The 26,723-nt window shown below is 41.6% G+C and overlaps 1 protein-coding gene across 3 annotated transcripts in view; it reads right to left on the minus strand.

Annotated features, from left to right (window-relative positions):
• Window positions 1-25,721, minus strand: part of arid3a (AT-rich interactive domain 3A) — a 49,737-nt gene extending 24,016 nt beyond the window's left edge. The window contains exons 1-3 of one of the 3 annotated variants that reach the window (XM_085247243.1): window positions 25,396-25,721; window positions 11,991-12,724; window positions 11,598-11,889 (exon numbers count right to left, since the gene is read on the minus strand). In XM_085247243.1, the coding sequence (XP_085103369.1) occupies window positions 11,598-11,889; window positions 11,991-12,325 (627 nt within the window). In that variant the 5' untranslated portion in view covers window positions 12,326-12,724; window positions 25,396-25,721. Of the gene's footprint in view, window positions 1-11,597; window positions 11,890-11,990; window positions 12,725-24,865; window positions 24,885-25,395 lie in introns of those variants that run through there. The other 2 variants (XM_085247244.1, XM_085247246.1) reach the window with 2 other exon arrangements.
• Window positions 25,722-26,723: the final 1,002 nt, after the last annotated feature.

Genomic DNA, 26,723 nt, shown 5'->3' on the forward strand with positions numbered 1-26,723 from the left:
CAAAGATAGCACAGTTTGACAGATGTAAAATGGTATTTTGGCACCAACAAGGTGACTCCCAATGAGCTATTATCAGAAAACTGAACATATCTTAGCATGGTGTGCATTGTGTACTTAAGAAAGAGAGGAAACTGGACAAGTGTAGGATAAAGGAATACGGAGACTAAAACTATACAGCAGTATCTGAAAATCATGGCTTTAATAATACTGACCCTTTAGTTGGACTATATATACTGTGCACCAGAGCCTCGTCAGAAATGGTCTCTGTGGAGGGCTCGAGAAGCCATTCATAAGGATAGGAAACAAGGAGAAAAGGCTGGGATATGCCATATGGCATACCATTACATACAAAGCATACAGGAATACCTTTATTGAAGCAGTGTGGGATCATCTTGACAGAGAACAAGACTAAAGGCAGCCAACATCCAAAGAAGAGTAGCTTGAAAACTAGTCCTGAAAATGTAAAAACTACAAGTCAACTGGCTTCTGGCTGCGCTGAAGGATAAATGTAATCATACCAAATATTGACTTTCAAACCCATTAGAATTGTACAAACCAATATAGTATATTTCCATGTGTGTTTGCACGTTTCGATAAATTGCTGCACCTATTTTCCATTTTCCCAGGTTGATATGAAGAAATGGGGTGTGGCTCAAGACCTTTCAACAATACTAGAGAGGCAAAGATATTTATACTTTTGCAGTGGCTGAAAACGTACAACAGGTAAACAAAGTAAACCAACTGCTGTAATACATACACACCTTTCTTTTATCAAAAATGAACACATGTGATATTCCTTTTTCAAAAGGCTTTCACAACCTATTCTAGCAAAATTGCAAAACAGATGACGACATGTGCTTAAAACAAGGTAAATGTATAAAACTTCTTTGCATAGTAATTCCAGGAACCTATTTAGACTGGCTGTCTGCCCATCAGTGGGTAGTTTCCTCAAATACATGGATGCAAATAAAACTGCTTTTAGAAGTGTTCAATTATTTTGTGCAGCAGAGGCCAAAGCCAATGCCCCATGGCACAACTATAATCAAAGTGATCTTGGTCCTTTGCTCCAGCCCTACACTTTTAAGATATTCAGTTGAGTACGACACCGTCGCGACTCTTACTTTGGGGGCTCTAACCACCACTCCTTATTTCCCCCCACACTGTTCCTCAGTCTGACATCCAATTGCCTCCTCATCTGAAAAATGACTTAATCGACTGAGGTGACAGTCGTACAGACAGTGTGCTGTATGCACTGACATGCCCCCATGGACTGACATCTTAAACGAATCCATCTTTGCCTGCTCTGCCCTCCGCCCTGCCTTTCTCCATCCCCCCCACAAGCACACAATTTACAGCAACAATAGAGCTGTCGCCCTGCTGATGCTCGCAACGCTGTTTTATTGACAGACTGGATCAAAGGAGATCATAATCCGAACTGACCTCATAAATTCAGCTCCATCGATTGAGGACAAGGAGCTGACAGCCTGCGTGAAAACACCAGCGCTGTGGCTGACTGTAACTGTTGTTGCTTTATCTGCAACAGTCATATGTGGCCCAAAAATGGCAGACAGCGATAAGAGAGTTAGAAAAAGAAACCAAGAATGGGACATGAGTAGTTTGCATAGCTACTGAATAAAACCCATGTTTTTTTGAATGTGCCAACTGTGGTACAACACCACTAATATTTAACTCCTATTTCTTCTGGACCCTTAATACATGGGAATGATTTAAGATTAAGGGCATATTTCAAAGCTTTCCATGGCTGAACTATATCAGTTTGGAAATGCAGTAAACAACTAAATAAATACTTGAAAAGCAAAACTAGGTAAAGGTGTTTTACTACAAAATAAAAATGATTCCACTTCATTTCCATGAAACCACCACAAGCTTTCCTTTTGCTGGGAAACACCTGTAGAAATTCAGCAAACAGTGAGGGCATAGTTTCTTTATGGTGTGAAAGGCTGTAAGCAAGACCACATCTTCAGGGCTTTGCCAAAGGATTTAATGCTCAGCTTCTGTTGGTCGTTATTGGAGACACACTATCCCCTGCTGACATGAGAAAAAGGTGAAAGGCAGTTGATGAAGACAAGACATTAAACCAGAATGAGCACCCTCCCGCGATTACACAAACTAAATTCCTTCCTGCTACTATCGGGTCAGCTGCCGTGGCTTAGGGATTTGGATAAGAATCAGAAATAGCAGCCAGGTGGCCCCCCAGAGCCTGATGTGTAGTAGGTAGCTGTAAGCAATCCTTTGTAACCACACTGCTAATGAGTAGCATTACGTTGATGGATGCTCGAAACTGAGGAAGGCAAAGCTGCATGGGCGGAAAAGCAGGGGAAGTGGGTGTAGCAGCAATTTAAGCTCATAAATTGACTTCTTAGCAAACAGTAGCTAAGTAACTGACACAGAGCATTCGGTCTTTTCAATTTGGCTCAAACTATTATTTTCCTATTAAGTCTCCATAAGTGAACACGCAAACCAGCCTTGTCTTAAAAAAAAGAAAAGAAAAAAATAGCAAAAGCGTGACCTAGATAGTCTTCTAATGAGTGCCTTACGAAAGATGAAGGTATTTATTCAGCGCCAGAGCAGATGCCATGATAATGCTCGCGTCTGAAGGCAGTAAGATAAGGACAAAGATGGTAAGCAGGATGTCTCAGAGGAGGGTTTATACCTTTGTTCCAACACACTGAGACAAAGACATAAAGACACATCATCAGGAAACAGAACTGGACTAAAAATAGCTCAGTGTGGAGCACCTTGCTGTGGGGGGGGATGGACACTTGGCTGGGTGCTTGGGCTGTCAATCAGTATGATTGATAGGCAAGGCAAAGGGTTTAATGGTTAACAACAGTGGCCTTAAAAACTAATATGGGCCACTGTGCCCACATGGAGAGCAGATAGCTGTGCGTGTGGCTCTTAAGAGATGGAGTAAACCCACTCCAGTCAACATGGGGCTGGGCTGTGGCCTGAACAGGAGCAAGCCTCTCTTTCTTTCTCTTTAGGCACTGACTGATGTCACTTTTGGAAAAATCTGAAGCATCCATGTTTTCATGTGAAGATATCATCACATGAAAAAAAGAAAATAATCTTGTCATGGCAAGTTAAACACAAAGACTAACAGCCTCAATGGCACTTCTATCACCACGGTAAAAATCATATTTTTTTATTTGACGTGGCATCACGACTGCCTTAAATACAAGGCCAAACCGTGTAAGATTTATGTCACATGGCCTACCTAAAGCATCACTGCCTTGTAATTACTGCCCAAGATTGCTGACTAAGGTGACCGTGAAGCATAACAGGCGCTCATGAGCTCTCAGCTGGTCTTTGCTGATTTAAAAAAAAAGTCAATTTTAACTATAAAGAGCCAATTCACAATAGCTGTGCTTTATATTGTATATTATACAATATTAAAGAGAAATCCCAAGGATCAGACGGCCCCCTTTCAGCAAGCACTTGCAAATAGTGGCAAGTGAGAAAATCCATCCTCCCCCTTATTACTAAATATGAATACAACTGTGTAGTGTTCTGTGTATGTGCACCACAATCGCCTAAAACTTGAGATTTGCTCTTTGACCTTCTTGATTTGAGAGGTGATCTAAATATGAATCTGACCATTTCCTGCTACATGTGAGCCGGAGAAACCTCATTCTTCCAAAACAGTCCAAAGTTCATGTGTGAAAATGACTTATTTTCTTGCCTTGACATGTCAAAGTATCCGCAGTGGAAAAGGGTTTATTATCACGTCGTAGTGGTGTAAAATACACATCGTGAATGACCATTTATATCTGTGGTATGAACAGGCAACCCCGGCTTCTTTTCATACACATATAATGATTAAAGGTCAGCTATTATCATACTGACAAGACAGGGCAGCTTGAGTGCTCTTGCTTGAGCCTAATGTGATGATGACGGATCAAGGAACTAACAGAGTCTTTTATGAAACTATGTCTGAGATGGGGGTTCTGCTTTGCAGCATGCCTGGCCTATTGATTGCATAGACCATTTAAGCCACATTTCAAAGCACGCAGATCTCTGTTCCAGTGCGTTCCTGTACAGTTTCATTTCACACTGAGACAAAGAGCAATCTCAGACCTTGAAAATGTACAGCTGCGCACATCTTATTTCTCTTTGACCTATTTCTTAATTGAGTATTCTACAAATGAAAGCTTTCAATATCCACATGGTGCTTTTTCTCACATGAATGCCTATCAGTGTCCTTGTAGGTAAAGAAGCCACTTTGGTTTTGTTGAGTGCTTATCGAGGACACAAAATATTCAGCACATATCTATTTCTGTATGAATGCAGGAAAAAAACAGTTTCTAATGGAGGGACAAAGAGCAAAGAAAGAAAGAATGAAGCAGCATCCATATAATCCTTTCTAAAGGAAAAATAGGGTCTAAAAAGTTACAAATATGAAGAATGTGGAGCATCTTGGGTCTTCCCAGCTTAGAAAAGCAATTTCCTCATTCTTGACAAAGGCTTACATGTTTGATACATTTGAGAAAGACAATACATGTCGTGAGGGAAGCTGCCTACACAAAAATAGTAACGTTTAGCAACCAGAGAAAAAAGAAGGGATGAAAGAGCTAGCCTCAGCCTTTACACGATCTTTGTTTACATTCCTGCTGCAGCCCCCACCTCTCCTCCCCCATATTGAGTTCCTGCCAATTTCCAGAATCCCCATGGCTGTACACTTTCTGACATCAACTCCATGAAGCACACTAGGAGTTGGACACAATTCAAATGCTCCGCAGGGCTTCGCAGTCAAAACGAGCATTTACTACATGCTCTACTTGGCAGCGGTTCAAAGACCAGCGCCAACTGACGGTCTTTTTCCTGTCACACCTACCCCCTTTGCTGCTCCACCTCCTCCCTTCAACAGGAAGACTGAGAGGTCTTCCCGTGCTGCTGTGGCCTTATTCCTTTGCCTTTTGTTTTCATGACATAAGCAGAGCCCATTAACCCTGTGTTGTCACTTTGTTAAACACAGATGGCAAACAGAGGCGTCTCACAGCATAGTGAAACATGCCTGAGCTGATTCATTTTGAACCCTGCAGACTAGAGTAGGAATGAGTCTGCAGAATATCTGGCTTAGGTCTGAAAATCCAAATGATGCGCTTGATAAAAGTAATCGCTCGCTGTGCTTCTTAATGATAAAACCAAGCAGATGGATCGGATAAAAGCTCAATAGCATGTGAAATATTGATCAAACACAGACGCATAGTCTGACATTAGTCAGTCATTAACAGTAAAAGGGTCAGCTGATTATGGAATCCAAGAAGGGCAGTAAGATGTGGTTTAAGTTCCATTTCATTGCATTTTATTACAAACCCTTCAACAGGAGCTTGTGGGCTATACAGAAGCAGAAGGAATAAACAGAATTGTGATAAATAAATGAAACTCACTTACATCAAATCTGAACAAACGGCTTTGCTAAAGTAGAACATAAACCCACTGAGCACCTTTCAGCAGCTGTATCAGCAGAAACCTGATGGGCAATCCCAATAAGTGTCGCTCCCAATTGGCTCTCTTTGGAGCTACGCTTCCTGTAGTCACTAACAGACAGCCCCTCGCCCCCATACCTCCTAATATATATGTGTGTGTTAGCAATTTAATGTTTAATGCCAGTCCCCCTTCCCCCTCTCTCCATTTGCCCTGATCACTGTGAGTGCCATGAATTTTTAAAGACATCCCTTCTTTACTGTCCATCTGGGCTCCATCTGCCCAGCTGCTGGTGTTTAAAGCAGACAGAGACACAGGACGGGATACTTCAAAGGCTTTGCATGGCCTCTGGCCCGAGGAGGATAGTGTTCATAAAAAAAGGTAGCCTTTTATGCTGGCATGTGCACCACAAAGAGACAACATAACTGAAACCTGATTGTTATTGTACATCAACTTTGTTTTGAAAAGCTCAGTATTTCTAAAAGGTGATCAGGTCAACACTAGAGATGGACCGATCCGATATTACGTATCGGTATCGGTCCGATACTGACCTAAATTACTGGATCGGATATCGGAGAAAAATAAAAAATGTAATCCGATCCATTAAATATCACGAAAGCACCTCGCAAAACTTGCAACACGCCGTAACTCGCCTCAGAACATTAGCAGTCGGAGCAGTATGCATCACGTGATAGAGCAGCTGTGGCATGCCGGACCTGTCGGTGGTCTGGATAGCATGTGGAGCTTCGCTAGCAACCTGGCATTTCATCTCCGACAAAGTTATCCCCGAGAGAAGTAAAGCAAGTGTGTAAGTCCATCTCTGAATGTTTGTAAAGCATTCCCACGTTAAGCTTAACAAGCGACTGCCTCTCGCTCTCCGGCTGCTACTTCAATCGTGAAACTGCTTAAATGATCAGCTGATCGGCTTTTCTGTCGCGAGTCCGTGTCTCTTGTTTGTTTTTGGCCCACTTTGCGCCAGAAAGAGGAAACCAGCGGCTGAACAACAGCAGCACGTTTAAGCTTGATAAGCTGTTGTTAGAATTTATTTAATATTACTTTCTACACCAGGATCTTTTTCTACGTAGCTGACGGCTGGTAACTGTGCAGGGGCGGATCTAGCAAAGTTTAGCCAGGGGGGCCGATAGGGCATGAACAGGGAAAAGGGGGCACAAAGACATACTTTTCTTTCTTATTCTCATTTAAAATGTCGAGCTTTTAATAAATAATTATCTGACACCCAAAGTTTTAATTTGATGTAAAATGTATAGAAGTCAATTACTGTATATAGTGACTATTAAGTCTAATATATATACCCTAGTAAGCTATAGTACTTTTTACTTTGGGAAGGTACCATCTGTGCAGTCTGCAATTTTGTTGAAGAAAGTTGTTGAATCTATTTAATATTTCTTGGAAAAATAATTGATTTCTGTGCATTTTTTTTCACACTGCATCAAATTAAGGTTGATTACGTCGATTAAGCATCATGAGGTGGAGCGTGAGGGGTGGTTCCCTATTTTTTATTTATTTATTTTTGTTGTTGCTGGGAGTTGGAACCCTATTAGTTAGGTTGCTTAATATTTACGCTAAGTACTCTTTAAAATACCAGAATAGGGAGGATGGTGCAGGTTTAAGTTTATTAGATTGATCAGTATTGCTGAACTATGAAATATTTTTTTTGTATACAGGTATAACAGAATAGCTTTAGTGTAGTTGTTGTTTTAAACTTGAGTATGAACTTGCAGACTTGCAAAATGCAGCAAGATATTTTAAAAAACAGTTTTGTTGATTAAAAAACACTATATCGGATTCATATCGGTATCGGCAGATATCCAAATTTATGATATCGGTATCGGTATCGGACATAAAAAAGTGGTATCGTGCCATCTCTAGTCAACACCAGAATGCATGAAATAATAAATGAAGCTGCTATAAATAGTTATCCTTCATTTTATGTAAGAATTTCGATTCCTAATTTGATTTGGATTTTTAACTCTCTCTCAAAGCTTTCCAAGTTTTTATCAATAATTATGCCATAAAAAGCCTCCACTCAAATCGCCCAGTATTTCAGTGGAGATTGATGGAAACAAATGCATGCAGGTCTCCTAGCTATAGGCTTAATTTAATAACTTGCTGGGAATAAAAATGGAGTGTGATACTGATACAGATAATTCCAAGAGTCAGACATATCAGGGACGCTCATACATGTGTTCCGTTTGCGGTGGTATCACTGAAATGGCTTCACCAGACATACAAATCAAATAATCCAACAACCCTGGCATTATTTGATATCTGTGTAAATCCTCGCTCTTTTATTTCATTTGGCACCGCTCTGCCTCGGCCAGATATGAGGCAGCTGGCAAAATGCCTTGAATAGTCTGATTAATTAATTTAAAACCACAGCGTAATCAGACATCCGACCAGGGCAGACCTCTCGGCTTCATTTAGTCTGACCTTTCAGGCGAAAGAGGCGAGATAGAGGGAAGGTGGCTGGGTGATCCACCAGGAATGCAGGTTTGCTGATATATCTTTCCACCACAGCCTGGGGCAAACCTTGACTAAAAGCTGGGTGTGGGCTGGTTTTAGTTCGCTGAATCCACATCTTGCGTTTATTGGATTTATATTGTGCACTAGAGCTTTTATGATCCTGTTGTTGTCTTGTAAAGTGATTAAGGATGCATTTTTTTTGTAACTGTTTCTGTACAATGTTCTTATACATTCTCTCCTGTCCCCTGTGTTTGTAACCACTACTATGGACCTGTGGTGCCACACTGAGACATTATTTGTGCTGTACAAACATAAAGAAGAAAAAAGGGCAGTTTTCAGTTTGGAAGTGCTCCAACTGCTCTGCACTGATAGAGGCACGCAAAGTTTCTGCTGAGGATCTGAGCTTCCTTGTGGCTACATTATCACCCTCCATCAGGCACATTCCAACAGCCTCCACCCACCTGCCCAAAATAAACTGTACACTCTTAACCCCTTCCTCTCCACCCAGTGCCCTCCAAAGCACCCTACCAGCATATGACATGTCTGAACACGTGTAATTGTAAGCTAGGAGGTTAGTGCTACCCATCAGACCCTCTTTTCGCCCCCTTCTGTGATAGAGATATTAAGTCTACACCGAAAACTTTTCATGATATCTTGATAAAAACGGACCATCAGCTCAGGGTTGCTCTGATGCAGCACTAGTTGCCCGTTTTGCGCAGTGATGACAAGTGCAATATTTTAACCAACATAAATTACAGCCTCACGTGTCTTTTAATTGCCACGAGGGCTTGGTGGTATGGACAGGTGGTGACAGGGATTTTTTTGTGGGTGTAGCTTTCCTGGCCTTGATAGCTGCATCATACAGTATTTTTATATGTTTCAGATGATTGCACAAATACTCAACGGTACATATAATCCCATGAAGCCCTTAATAAGCAGGTTTTAATGGGTTTTTTTTTTTGCACAGGGGCATCTATGACTGTGCTATGCGCATGTCTATGCGCTCAGAGCGCGTCAAGTCAAGTTTGCGCTGAAGCCGTTTGCAGATTTTACCGTTTTCCACATGACGGGGAGAAACCACAAACATTAGGTTCCGAACAAAAAAAGAAGAAGCAAAATAAAATTGGTGCACGCCACATACAAATTAAGGCTTGAAGACAATTTTGATTTGCTTGAGGTTAGAATTATCAGGGGACAGACTGTCTTCGTCGTGCCAGGCCACGGCTGCAATTATTTCCATCGACTGTAATCATCTGAGGGGAAAATAAGTGGATGTTCAAGACTGGAAAAACCTGGTTTTACAACGTTAAAGACTGTCGAGGAACACCGTGAGCTCGGCACAGATTTTACTGTTGTTACCCAATTCCCTATATCATGCCACAATGCTGAGTTCCCTCTTCTCAGGCTTTAAGTTGTGTAGGCGTGACGCAGTGTTACCCAATCTATTGGGTATCTGACCAGTCACGGTGCTGACTGTCTTGATTATATAACGGTCTGCTGCACTAACACAGCCCTGTCTGATCCTCGGCTGACTGAGGTGCCATGATAAAAATAAAATAATAATAATAAAAACCCAAAAGTATCCATTCAAGTCGTTCACACAACATTTACAGAGGGAGGGGTGGACTATTTAGAGAAGCAGACTATAGGTTTTAGAGAGTTTGAGTCCACATGCTCTGTAATTACAAGAAATGCGCCTTAAATGACATAATCTATAGTTTGGTTTAAAACTGGAGCACATGTCAGCTAGGAGCAACGTGGCAAAGACGTTTGACTTAAAAACAAATAAAAACTAAAGTTAATTGTATTAAAAGCTTTTTCTCTTTTCCTCTGAAGCAGTTTAGCAGCTTGTCTGTTATCTGTCCTGATAAAATATGTTTTATGGTTAGAATTGTGCGACAGGACGTGAGGTTGCAATGTAATAAACTGCTGAATGTGATGGCGGCTTAGTGTATATTACATTTTTAAACTGGCAAAACAACATTTAGTTGTCACACCATGCAGAAGTAGTTTTGTTGTTTTTTTTTATTTAAGGAGGCTAAAAATACTTCTCTGTGAGCAGTTTTGCAATTTGCATAATTGCACATTTTAGAAATAATAAAGCTTATTTTGCTACTAATCTAAGTATTAGGGTTTGTATTTTGCTTTTCTTGTAGGAAAACCGCATTATCTGTGTGTCCTGTTTGTGTCAAATTTAAAAATACCGTAAATACAGTAAAGAATTCAGTTTTATATCACCTGAAATAAACTTTTAACCAACCGTCTTCCCGCTTGCGTTCCCCTTTTATCGACAGCTGCCCTCTATCCAAACTTAGCTGTTGACAGTCTTAAATCTCTTCACGTAAACAGCCCGTCTTTATTCCACCAGGGCCTCCCTCATAATATCCAGCCCACTAGCATGTTTACAGTAAACGGCAGCATGGCAAAGCTGTTAACATGCACTCTAACCCACCCACAGCCCTTCCTGATCCCTCTGAGCTCCTCTTCCTCAGCTTCCAGTCCTTCAAGACTGTTCCAAGGAACAACTTTCTTTCATTCTTAGTCCATATTAGTTGTAAAATCAAAAATCTCACCAGGCACCAAGCTGCCACCAGAAGAAATTGTCTCTTCAATCATCTGCCTTGACCAGACCGTGAAGTGGCAAAGGCAAACTGAAAACCCTCACCTTAGCCTTTATCAACATTTTGCCCGGTGGCTAGTGCTAATTTCCCACCCTGGTCAGATTACATCACATGCCGCTGAGAAAGTGCAACAGAGTTTTAATGTGAATGGCTTGAGGGCCAGATGTGGCCCACTGGTAAACAGCAAATATTTTAGACTAATCTGCTTCTTTGGCCAGAGTCCCTCCAGTCTACAGCCCTTAATACCATCAATCAGCAGTAATGACAGCAACAGTTAAAGCTGCGGACCTTCAAAAGACTTAAATGGCAACTACAGCTGGGGCAAAGATATAAGAAATAAGTGTTTATGCACGGCAGAGTATTATAATTTACAATGCTATTACTGAATTGGTCACATCTTAATAGTAAGACAACCTCTACTCTGATTCACTTTTATCATATCGCACCAGTTTGTTTAACCATTTTACCCAGCTCGGACTGAATCTGAAATACATACATCCAGTTGCATTCACATAATCGCCTGGTATCTGGGAGATTGTTGTCAGCAGGGGGGTTAAAGTGGGCCAGAATGATCCAGAATGGTGCTCAGACACTTTCGGTTAATGAGCAATTAAATCTGATTGGCACATTTCCATTTTCACAAACTGCAATGGCTCATTTTAGCCAGTGTCACAGAGTCAGTGAGGTCACTCCAAGGTCCTGCCTGCACGCTTCCTTTTTTTGTCTCATTTCTGTGATTTGTTCATGGTGTAGATATAAAGGTGTGTTCGAGGTACAGAAGTGGACTGAGTGATTCAAATAGCTCGATTAATAAGACACAGAAAAAAAACATATGTTAGTGTGTGATCATTTTGCTCCCCAAGCTGGAGAAAAATGCAAGCCACAATGGCAAATGTAACACGGCATTATATAATGCACAACGTAGCTGTTCCTCCCCACACACACACATCTGACCTTAGGGTTCCCCCACCTGCCAAATTCCACTTTAACCTCTAATTGTCGGTGCAGACCTCCACACAGTAATGGACCAGAAAGTGATGGTACCTGTCTGAACTGCTCCTCGTAGGTCCAGTCTCCGTGGTCCTGCCCACTCAAATGGCTATGCGTGGTATGTGAATGCAGATGTGCTCCCACTGCTGAGCGGGACTCCTGCTCAACACTGGGACGGACTTTCAGGAGCTGGGAATGGGGGTTAAGCTGACGGTGAGGCAGCAGGAGGATGCCCTTGCCAGGGGCCACTGCATCATGACCCGTAGGCAGACCTTCCTCTTCAAGGTCATCCTCAAAGTCTTCTTCCATCTCACCTTCAAAGTCCTCCTCGTCCCATTTCTGTTTGCTGTGTGCATCACAAATACATTTATATATTGAAAAACTACATTACACACAGAAACTAATCACTAAAATTTTCAGAAAGGTCCAGCAAAGAAATTCACTTACATCTGTTCCTCTTCATCTGACCCCATCATGTCCTTGTATTGCTCCTCTCCTTCATCGTTGTCCTCATTATCGCCTTCCTCGTCACCACCACTGCTGCGCTCCGACATGGGGCTGTCTGACACCCTCTGTAGCCCGGCCGCCGCGGCACGCATGGCTGCAAGAGCCGCTATCTGAGTTTGCTCTGTCTCAGGTGCCGGGCTCCCTATCAGCTCATTCCCTCCGGCCATACGGACCTGAGTCTGTTGGGAGGCGGCTTGCTGCTGTAGCTGCTGCTCCATCAGTAGCTTGGCCCTCTGCTGCCTGTGCAGATTTTCCATGACGGCCTGCAACTTCATCTCCAGGGAAAGTGGCAAAGCGTTCAGAGGCCTTCTTTCCCCTCCCTCCCCTGCTGAAGGAGCACCAGTCGAAGGCCAGTCAGGGGTCAACAATAGGGGAGCAATAGCCAACTGAACCTGCGAGGAGGCAGCTAGCAGCTCGCTGTAGGTCTGGAGGTTACGGTTATGATGAAATGTGGGTTTCTGAGGGGGAGTGAAAGGTGAAAAAAAGAGGAGCTCGCTGACATGCAGTCAGAGGTTGGCTGCAGTTCTGAAGACAGAGGCCTCTCTCTTGTCTCAGTGGTTTTTCCTACAGTTGGGGAGAAACCGAAGCCGGTAGCAGAGGTGGCTGGTTCAGAGAGGCACAAGACGTGGAAGTAAATGAGGGAGTACAAGTCTTTGCTGACAGCCTACAAAGACCTGAGGAAGAGAAAGAACAGAGCGTCAGATTGCCACTTCCCACTCTCTGTAAAGATCATTACCTGTTCAGATCACCCGTGATACTCATCTAGTAGTTTCTCCATTTTTGATTTTCTGGTTTCAATAATCCTGCAAGAAAACTATTCACTATCACTATTTATGAATAAACAAAAGTTCTGTAAAATCTCAGCGCTACCCTGTCTACTCAAAAAAGGAAAACACAAAGGAGAACAAAATGTTTAATATTACTAACAAAAATGCAAATTGTAATTCGAGATTCCTGTGAAACACAAAATACACAGTCTTTAAAGGCAACGTACATTGTGAAGGATTAGTCAAACAAAACAAAACACGCGAGGAACAGGACAAACTGTTTCAACCTCAACAACAAGAGGAAGTGAAATCACAGGAAGAACCATCACGTTTTTTACCTGGTTGGCTAGGAGTCAAGATGAATTTCAGCCTACTGGCAAAAGATTTTAGACAACGCTCTCTCAGGTTGAATTAATATTCACACAAGTGTCACATCACTGAGGCTTCACTGCTGTGTTTTCCCCTTTAAGAGTGAGACACACAGTGGGGAGTTTTCTGAAAGTCACGTAGGTTGCCGTTGTTCTCCTACACACCTGCTCCATAAGTGCCCAGGTATGCAAAGCAGGCTGTACTATAAGCAGTGACCTTCAACCTATCGACAGTAACGACGTCGCAAAGATCCCCTGCTAAACCCCGCTAACCTAGAATCTGGTCAAAATGCTAAGAGGCGTGGGTTTGGGGAGGCTGTGTTTAGATCAGTCACATACAGATAAGAGCAGAGTCGACAGCACGAGGGGAAATGAAATTCAAGTGCAGGTGCTGGACATGCCAAGCTCCAGTCATGACAAGAAGCAGCAGTGACTGTACGCCAGTACTCATTCGGCTATGCTGACTAATATATGAAAGAAACTGATCTCGATAACCACCATCTGGCACGATCTTTGTCTTTCACAAACTTCAGATTTTGTGTTGCGTCTACTCATTGAGTATCCTTTAAATGAAAGCATGAATGATCGTCTTTTCGAGGTTAGCTCAATCTGTATCACAACTACATGCAACGCAGCGGCACACAAACACAGTTCTATAATTGTTTTTTCAGCTGATATCTCAGGCTTGCATTTGCTTTTCTTACAGATGACAACATCTATGAATCCCCTTTGAAAATGTGACCAGCACAGCAAACCTGGGCACAGCATACCTCATCATTACAGGTATTTTCTTGAGCACAGAGGTTGTTTTTCTCCAGCGTGCGGCTAACTGGAATTACACAGGAAATCTCACCAGAGTTTCACGGGTTTGGTAGTATAATTACATGTAGGCACAAGAGGGTAAACAGCGTATCCACTTTTCAGGCCCGCAGTTTCTTGAGGCTTCCAACTGAAAGCCATGGTGCCACTCACAGGAAAATTAACCTTTTTCCATATCTTGTGTTTACATAGCTGTGAATACTTGAAAGGAATACAAGAATCCTGGCAATTGCCAAGAGATGTGTTTTTCCAATCAGCCAGTTTCTCAACAAGACATTCAAATGGAAAACAACAGCTTCTGCAACATTATACCTGTGTGACTCATGCGAAAGATCAACTTACATTTGCACAACATTAGTAATCTACAGAGAATTAATTGTGCACGACACAAATGACACACCAGACCGATGAATGAAAATTTGCACATGACACTATAAATTTAGGTGCCGTTTATGTTCCTGTACCTCCAAAATAAGTATACACTTCTTATACACCGAGTATTACAGAGTCACAGTCTGGAGTTAGATGCAGCAAGAAGTCAAATTCAGCAGCAGAGCTGAAACCTTGCAGCTCATTCTGAGAAAATGCACTTCAGAAGCACAAACTTCTTCCACTACTAAGACTCGAAAAGCTTCAGAGGTGTTTGATATAGTGCAAGTTACATCCCCTCACCCCGACATTATCATGCACCAATAAAAACCACAATAGAAATATTTCAGCCACTCTATACCATGGTGTTAAGAGAAATGTTGCGCAAGGAAACAAGAGCTGTGAAACTTTGTTTCCACATAGGGCGAAGGAAGTGACAACTGACGGAGCAGATGTAGTAAGGCAGCTGACAGATATTCAATATTGATTCAGTGCATTCTTTAGGGGCAATCGAGACGCAACTGAACGCCTGCAGTTGTCAGATGGAAAATAAAGCAGGATTACGGCGCCTCAATGAGCTGGATCTGGTTCGACTGAAACAACTTGTGCACGTTGTATTTACAGAGGGATCCAAGGGGAAAGACGCCGAGAATGACAGGAAGCAAACTCTCGACTATCCAGTAGCAATAAAGCACTAAATGACAAACAAATTCAACAACGCACTCGCACACGTTATCTTGATAGCGCATTTTGCTTAAAGTGTTTTTTTTAAGAAGTCACACATCACAGTCACGCAATTTCTGGTGTTCACTTCATGTTTGTGCCATGAGCATTACAGCTCCGGATACTGCGCCCCTCTCTCTCTCCCTGTCATCTTGTCATATATGTAATTTCAAAGACAGAAGTGATTACAACAAAGCTCGTCTGTTGACTCTTCCTGTGCAGGGGGAAGCAGAAGTGGTCTCTTTGTTTCATGCCACTGATGATCAGTAACATGATTTCCTTCATACTAGATGGTGCAAATTATATTGCACCACTACATATGTTCTCTCCACTTCCCCAAATGAGGAGGTTCGCTTACTTCTAAAGACTTTCTATATGCATTGCAAACGACTACATTGCTGTTGTTGTATACTGCCTGAACTAAAAGAAAATCTGAATATTGTCGAATTTTTCTCATTTTATGTCTGGTCCTAACCAGAGATTCAGCTTTTCAGATTTTAGGTTTTCAGTTATGAGATAAGATATTTCTTTTTAATGTGAAACAACAAATCAGCTTCAGTTTTCCTTGGTTTCCCTGCTATCTGCCAAAACCTCAAATATTTGCTGTTGATTACCACATAAGCTCAAAAAAAAAAAAAAAAAAAAAAAAAGATGTGTGGGAAACCTTAAAAAAAAAAACCAAGTAATAAGCGAGTAAGATGTTAACACTTATACATCTGTGCAGTAGAACTATATAAGTTTCTCACTTTTTGCATGAGCATCACATATTTTTGCCTGTGCGCCAAATGTTTTTTTAAATCGTCTTTGCTGTCTGTCAGCAAAAAACAACAACATTTTCATGCTTCCATGGATCATTTCAGATGCTATTATTTCAAGAACACCTTTATTTGTTTTGGAGCTCTGACTTGTGAAGAGTAGCTAGATGACTAGTTTTTAAATCCTGGTCAGAAGGGGTGGGGGGGGACCTTCTGGTTTATATTGGAATCATAAAGCTGGGTACTTATTAACAACAGGATTCGGGGAGTTAAGAGCGCTTAAAAGAACTGATGCACTGCCACTACTCCTTTTTAACTGCAGCAAAATGGCCAGAGGTTGACTCTTGAGTGAGTGATAAAGCATTTAGTATCTAGACCACAGCTTGCTGTGAAATTTGCAGTGAAGCTGTCTGAGTGGCAATGGGTGATTTCCCTTAAAACCCCCTTCTGGGTCTTCTTTGTACTGTACTACACGTGAGAAATCAGCGTTCATGGGGGAAATGTCTCCACACAGTCTTCGACTAGTTATGAGTAATTTTTAGAATATTTAGAAGCTGCTGCTCCACTAAGAAATTCTGTGTGTACAAGATCCTGTGGCAAGAAAACAAACAGGTTTCACGCCCTGTCTGTCTTCCTTTTTTGACAGTCAAAATGCTTTACAAACTCATTTACACCAAACAAATTATACCATGGTGTTGCTCCTTCTCTGGGAAACATTTCCATATCTCAGTATCTCGGGAAAAGGGGTTAACTCAGGAGTTTCTGAGAACTTGACAACAGCAGACAACTTCCTCTGCAGTTTTACTGCCACCTTTACGAGGGCTTACTGGACAACAACCCCACCAACATCTGGCTTTTGTAGCCGGTGGGAACAGGCACAAAGGCCATTCATTCCTGTGTAAGTAGTCATGAGTATTTATCGCATCCAGCAACCTCTGTCACCTGCCTCCCACAGTGCTTCAAAACCAGAAACATGGCTCCAATATTTATTTATAAGGCATACGAGCTACACACCGCTAACCCCTCAGGTTTAGTCTTCCATTTGGACTAAACTGCAACAGTCTGCCTCCAAGTCTGTATTTACAACAAATGGATCAATTATATAGAACAGCACTTTATATGTACAACCAAATTATGAAGAATAGATCTCACAGGGACCACCGATAAAACCTCTGGAAGAAAGTCCACTTATTTAAAAAAAAAAAAAGACTCTGGCATTTGTGTGAATATATTCCTTGGGTTCATTTAACAGCTAAGTCTAAGTAGACACTACCTGCTGGGATAGATAGCAGGAAACCATGAGTGGGTGAGAGAAATTGAGGAACCACTGGCACAGAAACGTAAGCAGCTGGATGAATGGGGTATAAAAAAAAGAACACTAGCAGCTAATGGGTTAACCCTGTTTTTTTAAACCCACATTTGGGAAGTGGAAGACTGCAAGGTCTGAGCAAACAGGACAGAGTGATAAGAATGGGAGCTAAGGGTCTAATTCCAACAAGATAAAGTGACCCAGGCTGGCTCAACATACAAGCACATACAGACTCTTGATAAATGAAAGGAAAACCCTGAACCCTTAACCCCATACACAGAGGAAGGATCTGGTGGCTCTGTTATGCCATGCTGGCTATTTTCCTGCCAGGTTTTGGCCACATCTGTCCTCTTGGGGAGCGTGGAAGGTGAGGGTGTCACAGCAAATACATACAAAGCTGTTCAATTGATCATCTTTAACTTGAGATGAAACATTTCTATGCTGATGTGAGAACTCTCTTCCAAGATGGCATGCGTGCCACAATGAGCAATGAAAGAAAGAAAGAAAGAAATTCTCAGAGAGAAAGAGGAGTATTAAAACCCAAGGGTTTTTCCTCAGCGGGTACGTTCATGTGCCAGCAAGATTGCAGATTGTTTATCTTGCATTTCACATTTGGAATAAAAGTGTTAATTTCCTTTCATGTACTGAAACAACAAACCACCTTGTTCCTGATAAAACATCTGCGGTTTGAGATGAGCCGTGTGAGGTCTCTGCAGGTCCTGAAACTAGATATTAAAATGAATGTCTGTCTGTTCTGCTTGACTAAAAATCTGAGAATTCGATTTTTTTAAAGCTGTAATCTGCTTTTTGTGCCTCGTCTCGGCGTATTGCTCGCTGACGTGAGTGGGTGGGAGACATTGTAAAAGTTGTTTCGGTTTAGTTTCCGTAGATGGTTCGTGGTGTACGTTCTTTCTTTACATCTAGTTTAAATAAAAAAAACAAAAGAGAAAAAAACAAGCTCAATCCAAATGGACGTTAGACAGACTTAAATGGCATCGATGTTTTAACGCGATGCGGGTTAACTGAAATCCTGCAAGTTGTTATATCATTCAGCGTGCTGTCATGCATTGATAGTTTGTACCATACTGTTACGTTAGTAGAGAAACAGGCTTTGTACTGATATTATCAACAACATTCCCGGGCAAACATACGTCTGCCTGCCCCTCCTGAATATTTCTGTCTGTCTTTACTTTTAATATCAACGCTTCGTCGACTCAATCATCACACCTGAATTTATCAGATTATTACACCACGGTGCTCTCTGCAGCAAAGTTTACACACTTTTCTCAACAAATAAAGTAACACAAATTATTTAAATACTACACACTGGAGGTCACAGAAGAAGAAGAAAAAAATGCAACCACACCCATTCTACTTCAAACTGTTTATGTATACAAGCTGCTTTCTGTGTACACTAATTTACATAGGATCCTTTTAAATAAAATAAACATATACTTGAACAGCCAAAATACTCGCACACAATTACTTGCAGCAACTAAGAAATAGGCAGAAATCGTTACTTTAATTAACAAGTTGCGTTCTCCTCCTGAGGCAAAACATTAACCGGAAAGGCTGTTAACCTGAAACTGAAATGAACAACACGCCTATAATTTCAGGTAAGCAAATATTTTAGTTGGAACACAACAACTATTGCAATAAAGAAAGAGAATCAACTGAGTTAGTCACAATAAAGTGTACTTTTCAGTCTTTATTTATGTCCACTGTGTGCATTCAAATAGTTAACATGCTGCTTGGATATTAACTGAGGATAGAATTTAAAATGACAGATGTTTGCAGCAAAGGATTCCCGATTACTTCTGAATCTAGACAAAAAGGGAAAAAAAGGAACGGGGTGGGGATAACAGCAAAAAGTCGGTTAGTGGTGCTGGTCTTGATTATGCCTCACTCTTGCATTCCTCGCAGTATTACCTCGTAAGGCAATAACACAGGCTCCATTGAACCCCAGTGGAGCAACAACAAGATCATTGAGGAAGTGTCGCACAGGCCGGTCACGTATTTTCCACTGAACCCTACCAGCAAGTCTAGGCCAAATCTGATTAGCGCCAGCTATGCTATAAATTAAGTGGGCATATAGCAGCAATAATCCAGCGATCCACTTCTCAGCAGTGAAATCTGTGGCCATCAAGCAACAGGATTAAGCTGTGGACGCAAGCGAGGCTAATAGTGTTTTGCATGCTAAAACCACCGTATGATCTACAGTGTTCTGATTTCACTCGAAGGAAATGTAAAAAGCCTCTGCATGTCAATTGGAAACAGAGGAAAGTCACTGCTCCTTGCTCACATGTCTGAAACACTCTGAAACAATATGAGTAGTATTATTATTAATAAGCAACTGTAAGCAGTGCGAAAGGAAAACTGCTGAGGTTCAATACTTCTAGGAAAATGGAAGGAAATCCTAAAAATCATAAAAAGATTCAATTATAAGGCTGGATACTGATATATGTAAGTCAGGTAAACAAAAAAAACAATACGAGCTGCTTAAAAGAGGTCATAGAATAACCACAGGAACAACATGTTACCATGTGTGTGGAAAGGTTTGCATTTCTGCACGTCAGACACATGTAACTTCAAGGCCAAACAACTGACAAGGAAAATGTTTCTCTGTTAGACAGAAGACCGTCCCTAACTGCCTGAAAAGTTATCAGCTGAACATTCAAATTAAAAAAAGAGAGGTCTCTGCTGATTCAGCTGAAACGTTTGCTGCTGATAATGCCTCGCTGGTGGATATTGACTTTGCCATGTTACAACCCTACGAGAGCTTCGAGCAGACACTGTATTATTACAGGAGCAGACATAAATCTCATGTGACGACAGCTCTGGTGGGGAGACGCAGACCATTCTTAAGGAGGCTAACGCAGTCTGTGCTGCAGTGAAAACAACAGATGACATCAGTATTTTTATGGTTAACTCTCTCATGGCTCGACAGTTTCATTTGTACCGGCTGGTACCAGTTCTTTGTTGTTCTGTTTTGCTTTTTTTTTTCATTTTTCTTTTGTGCAGCTAAACCGCATCCTGAAAAAAACAAAACAAAACAAAACAAAAAAACACAAAAAAGAAACAGTTTTCTGAAACAACTTCCAGAGAAAGTGAACAAACAAGTCACATCAACAGATCAGTGCTTTCATTTTAGGCAGCTGTTTTGTGTCCACTGATCCATGTTCATTTCTGCTTAAGCTTTCAGTACTTTACTAAGTGTCTATTCCCTTTATGGTTTAAAAAAACAAAACAAAAATAACCCCACTACTTTTTTAAATACAATTAGTGCATTTAATCAAGCCACCTGTACTGCTAATATTAATATTAACTACTTTAGTACCTCCAGTGATTACTATAAAGGCAGTTACCAGGTCAGAACTTTGCCATGAAAAACAGAAGCTCAGGAGACAGGCTGCGTGTTGCAGCTCGCAGGTTTCAGTGCACTGCCATTGTGGCTCCAGAGTGATGATATGACGCCGCTTCGTCTAGCATGGGAAAGGTGGAGGGGGGGTATTTTTCATTGAATGGCATGAAAACTGGATTAACTTGTCGGTTTATATAGAGACTACATGGTCACGTCACTACATTGTGATCTTTTACAATCCATCCTTTTGTGTGTACACGGTTGATGGATGATTGGAAACCTAAGATAAAGACTTCTTTGCACACAGTGAAAAGGAAAAAAACCACTGCTGGTGGTCAGTTCTGTATTAGATGTGGATTAAACATCTCTGCCTAATAAATACCAGCAGCTTGATCTGCCAGCAAAGGATTTATATTTGATTAAATTAGTTTTTGATTACTCGGGTGGGTTGTTAGTGCCAGCTGACACAAACGTAATGCTAAATGTAACAGAAATGCTTCAGGTCTGATGGACACGTCAACATGTTGCAGCTGTGGCCTGGTATCCGGGCAGATGAGCACGGGGCACCTGTCTGGCGCCGAACCCACTGCGTTCACAAAGCTTACATCTGTCTGAGCAGGTTGGTTCAGGACCTGCGGGCCATCCCAAAGCCTTAGTCCTTTCCTTTTGCCTACATCACTGTCAGGCCTGCTGGGATTCCCTCATGACTCGAGCCCACGTAATGAAGTAACCGTATGGGTTTTTTTCCCCTGCATTTTTTGGCTACAGTTAAAGGCCCACGTGCTGAACAGTGCCTTCAGAAAAGCAGCTTTTGGCACAAGAACAGCTGAAAGGCAGCCAAGCCGCGCTGCCTCCCACTACTTTAATAGCAGGAAGGCTTGTGGTGTGCAGACAGCACTCAACATTCACAGTAATACAGTCTCTGCTGATACAGAAGCGTTCAAGTAGTCAATGCAGTCCTTGAGCCAAAGCCCACACCCCTTGGGAGTTGCAGGAAGGGTGACAAATTAAAGCAAGAAAATAGCCCTGAACACAGTAAAAGGTTTATAGTTTGATAAGAAAACAAGTAGACTTGTCTGGCCTGTCTGAGCATGTCTTCCTGTCATTAACTCGCAGCCACTAACCAGTTTAGTGGCCAACTGCCAGTGTCTGCCGTTCACTCAGCCGTGATGCTCGGAGGCAAACTGAACAAGCTATTTGCATGTGACACTTACTACTTCCAAATGATCTTCAAATACACTTGGGCTGAGATCAGGCACCGCTGACGACAGGAAGCTATGTGGATTTTTGCTTGTAAATGACAACGTGACACTGCCTCATGCTGATATGTGCATTTGGCAAGGTGAGAAACAGTGAGGTGTGAACCTACCAGCGGCACAAACTCCTTAAGACAAAAAGAAGAAGAAAACGTGAATTAAAAGAAAAGCAGAAGTCTGGCTCTACATGGAACACACATGACTAATATATAAGGTGTTACATGAACCTGAGATGGTTTCAATACAGAGAATCCCAAACAGCAGATTAAAGAAGAGGCCAGAAGGGACTATGTTAAACAGCAGGAGAAAGAAAACAGAAAACACACTCCGGGAACCAGCAACAGAAAGCAGGCATATCAGTAGAAGCCAATGCAATGAGAAGACAGACGTGGCCATCGGCCAACCCACAATACATGTGTCAGCAGGACTGATATCTAGATGATAGCAGGCTCAATCGCCTACGATAATAAATGGAACAAAAAAAACCCAAAAAAAACCAAGCAATGAGTGAGAAACACATTACATTTTGCTTTGAATGCCAGTCATTTCATTTCTAATCTACAATGAGCCAATCACAATGTAAAATAAAAGCCTGGCTTGGTTCAGCTGCCTTTCCCTATGCCGCTGTCAAAGGATACCATATGGAGAGGGGACCAAACAGATTAGCGGTGCAGTTTTTCTAAGGTGATTGAGGAATGGTGGGGCGTGGGTGCCATGATCAGGACCTGGAAATCTCTGTTAAGATGATGCCAAGTTCTGCGACTCAGCAGCTCACACTTTCTTTGTGTCTGTCAGCAACAACTTAAGAAGTAATTATGCCCACTCAGATGCGGGACGGCTCTCAACCTTCCTGGCGGCGTCTTCTCCTGGTTCACCTTTTTGGGTTTCAAAAACACCCGTCCTCCCATCAATTTGTGTGCGTGCTGAAAACTTTTGCAAAATTGATGACCACACAAAGAACATTTCAAAACCGTGCCTGTGACCTCAAACCACACAATGGACCACTTTGTTGCATTTTTGCAACAGAGAATCATGAATCTGAATCTAATCCTTTGATTAATAGCACAAAGATATTAGCCTTTTTAAAAAAAAAACTTTTACAAAGAATCACTCATCCTGATGGAAGGGAAAAGCATCTAAAACCACCTTTAAATAAGACAGTGAAACCAGACTTGACTGTTTTTTCGTGTCATAAATGTTTAATGTCATCCAGACAAATGTACTCTACGGGGCATTTCCTGTGCCTGTACTCCACTGTCCCCTTTACTTGGGGAGAAACTTTAACAGTAACCACAAACCAAATGTTAGTCAGTTTTGGTTGTGGCTGCGAGGTTCCTCGTGAGACAAAACAGGCTATTATGAGAGAAATACAGTTTGAGGGCCTCTCGACTCTTTTGGATGAAACGTTAGCCGTCCCCCTTTTTCACAACTGCGGACGTCACATGAAAACAGTCTGCAGGGCTCATACTGTGGACTTTCCCACTACCATGCTGTAGCACTCAAGATGGCACATTGTGTCCAAGCCACCACTGTGACGCGACTTTTCTTTGGAATATTTTTGACTGGACTTGATTTTATCTAGCTGCGTCAGAGTTGCACTTACACAGAAATGTCAGCAACTTACGGGATTTTTATTTTTTTTTACGTGTAAGAAACTGAAAAAACCCTTGAACTCTAGTGAAGATCATCTCATTCAGACATCTCGTGTAGGGTTATTTTCACATCTTTAAGTACATCTATTTTCTTACATTTTTATGTTTTTGGTTGGTTTGTTTTTTTTACATCAGAGTAGTCCATACTCCCAAGAAAGATTTGAGGTTTTCAGAAGTAATTTCAGGTTTAACAGTTTTATTTTCAGTGTAAGTATTTAACTTCTTTCCTAGGTACAATTCTTAACCTGGAAACCTGACAGTCTGTGCTTTGACTGACAGATGTGTGTAAGCCTTTGAAAAGCATGTCACCCCTGAACGAATAGAACTTCCTTGATGAGAGGCTTCATTCATTCATTCATTCTTCCTTTTTTTAGTGCAGGCTGTAGGCAATTTCACAGCCATCAAATTGTCCTAGAGGCCTTTATATAAACATAATCCAGAGAGAGGGAGCACTTATGCCATGTACTTACTTGTTGATAAGATTTGCAAAGTCTACTTACTTTTTGATAGGTCTTTATTTGTTCATCTATTTGCTCCCTATACTACCAAGACTTCTTTAGCCTGAAGCATTGTGATTACAGGTAGTCAGATAATTTAAGAAAAAAAGCTGGCATTGATACTGAAAGGCTTATTAACGCAGGAATTCACACAGTCAACATTCATCTCTTCTTTTCCGCTCTAATATGTAAAACTAATGCTTTTTGCTCTGTGCTAGAGCTAAAATTACGTTGGTTTGGTTTCCTTCTTCGGAGGAAAAATGCAGCACTGACCCTGTCCATGTCTGCTATTGGTCATCTGGTTCCAGCTCCGCCTCTTTTATGTGAAAGGACAGAGCTAGATTAGGAAAACCTGGTTTTACGTCCACTGTCGCGTGACTGTGGTTTAGAGTCTTATGGAGCTACATATGTTAACCTTGCTTCTTAGCACAGGCCTTTGGGGCTGCCTGCTCTTACTAAAGTGAGTGGCATGAAGCAGTCTTAAAAACCTGCTTCAAAGTAGTCCATAAAGCCACCTTTTGGTCTCCGGTGACTCCCCCCTGCAAAAACACCACCACCACCTCTCTTCTCGTCCCCTCCCAGCTAATGCAGAACATGGCAGCCAGACCTCCAGTGAAGGCCCCAGCTGTACTTGCAGTTACATGCGCTGGCTTTTATATCTAACTTAAAGGGCAATGGGATGTACTTATGTTACACAATCATACAGTGGATGTGTAATGGCGGTGTGGGTTCGAGCTCTACGGGACGCGGCGTCAGACGTCGTTCAAAATGTATATATGCATATATTTATATACGTTTATTTAAAACCCCCACACACATACTTTAATTTGCACTTTTAGCCGCGAAGATTTAACAGCAAGAAAAAAGCGCTTTGTCTGTTATTGGCACGTAACGAAGCCGGTGTGTAGTGTGACTAATCCTCCTGCAGTGTGAACTTACGGCTTTACGTTTGGGACGTGGTTGAAGTGACAACGTAACGGTCAGAAATCGACTGATAGCCCTTATTACTACGGTGACACGGTTACCAGGTAACACCAGAGACTAACTCTGCTAGTTATTAAAATGACAACCTTTTCTATTTTTACCCTTCATAGTATTAATAAATACACACACACACACACACATACATATACATATATATATATATATATACATATACATATATATACATATATATATAAATAAATATTTGAGGGGTGTTGGGGGAATAGTTTACAAAAAAGTGCCCTTTCAATCAGCGTATGGTTAATATCTAACCGTTGTGAGTGATTCACGGTCCTTGAGTCCATCCGCTACCTTTGCAATAGGCAATTAATCAGACATTTGAAAGCGTATCGATAAAAAAAACTGCGTCCTTTCTAATAAATGACGAGACAAACACAAGGAGGAAGCCACGGAAAAGTGAACGGAGTTTAAAGGGTAGCTCGAGCACAAATAAAGCGAGCGAGACAGAGAGAAAATAAACTTACCACATCGGCTTCCGTTCGGTATTCTCACTCCTCAGAACCGGAAGAAACATTCCTTGTTTTCTCCGACTCTGAATCCCGAGTGCTCTCGCTCTCACCGGTTACGCGCAGAGGAAAAAGCCCCGGAACGAGGTCGAAGAGAGGTGATTAGCATGTATATCGACTAGAAATGAAGTGGCTTCATGTGACTGCATGACACCCACTCGATCGGCTTGCGCATGTAATTGTGTTTTTTAGAATTTGCGTGGCGCTAGACAGACACGGAGACAGAGAGAGAGAGAGGGAGAGAGAGGCGTGGAGAGACTCTCCGGTTTGCACACTCACATCATTGGTTGACAAACAGCAATCAGATGCAAATTCCTAACCTCTGAATCAGCAGGGGCCAGCCCTCCCACCTCCCCCCAACCTCCCCTCCTCTTCCTCCCGGACGCCCCCAACCCCCGCGGCAGGGTAAGTGCAGGGCTATAAAGTTGGAGTGGGGCAGAAAGCTGGGGACGTTAGAGCAGATGATGCAAACTTCAGGCACACTTTGCATTTGGTGTCCCTGCGGTATTTAACAGATGGACAGTAGCAGGTGAATTAAAGTAAACGTAGCAGTGTCAACAGACGTCAGAAGTAGCGGCGCAGAAAGAGAAGGGGGAAAAGGTGTGGTTTAATGTGCGGCATTTCGTGGGCCTATTACAGGGGTTTAAAATGTGAATAAATAAAAATAAAACGTAGCGTAGAGCAGAAACAGCCACTTGCGTAAGGACACAGTGAAGCTGTTTACAATCAAACTACAACAGAAAAGGGTTATTTAATCTGCCAAACTGACTGAATTCAATTTCCCAGATAAAAATATTTCTATAAAATATTATAAAATAGAAAATATTTTATATTTTTAAATTCTGTTGGTCTAGCTTCCTTCGTTAAAGGAAAAATAAACCCAGTAGCCAATAACAAGTAATTATATGGCCAGTATCACAGATACCAATGCGGATACAGATATTTATAAATTTTAAAGGTGGTTTATGAGATGAATCAACATTAATTTGCTAAATTTAGAACATATTTTAATTACCATATACATTTTTTAATTTAAAAAATTGGTTAACAGTGGGCAACATACTGAACTATGATCTGATACAATACCAAAGTTGGTATCGATATGATCGATATTTGATTGATCATCTCTGTAGCCCACAATGAAACACTGTTTTACTGTTTTGCTGGTACTTGGGATCTAAAATGCCAACGATGTGCATATGATATTTCTTCTACCTTGTATAGTATGCATTTTTGTTGCTAGGTTATGCTGCATCTGTTTATTCCAGCTGTGTCCACTCTGCTTC

Source organism: Mchenga conophoros, linkage group LG15, assembly GCF_057382185.1.
Source record: "Mchenga conophoros isolate Kocher_MC1m ecotype Shallow Benthic linkage group LG15, M_conophoros_male_GT1.1, whole genome shotgun sequence".
In the NCBI taxonomy this organism is placed as follows: Eukaryota; Metazoa; Chordata; class Actinopteri; order Cichliformes; family Cichlidae; genus Mchenga; species Mchenga conophoros.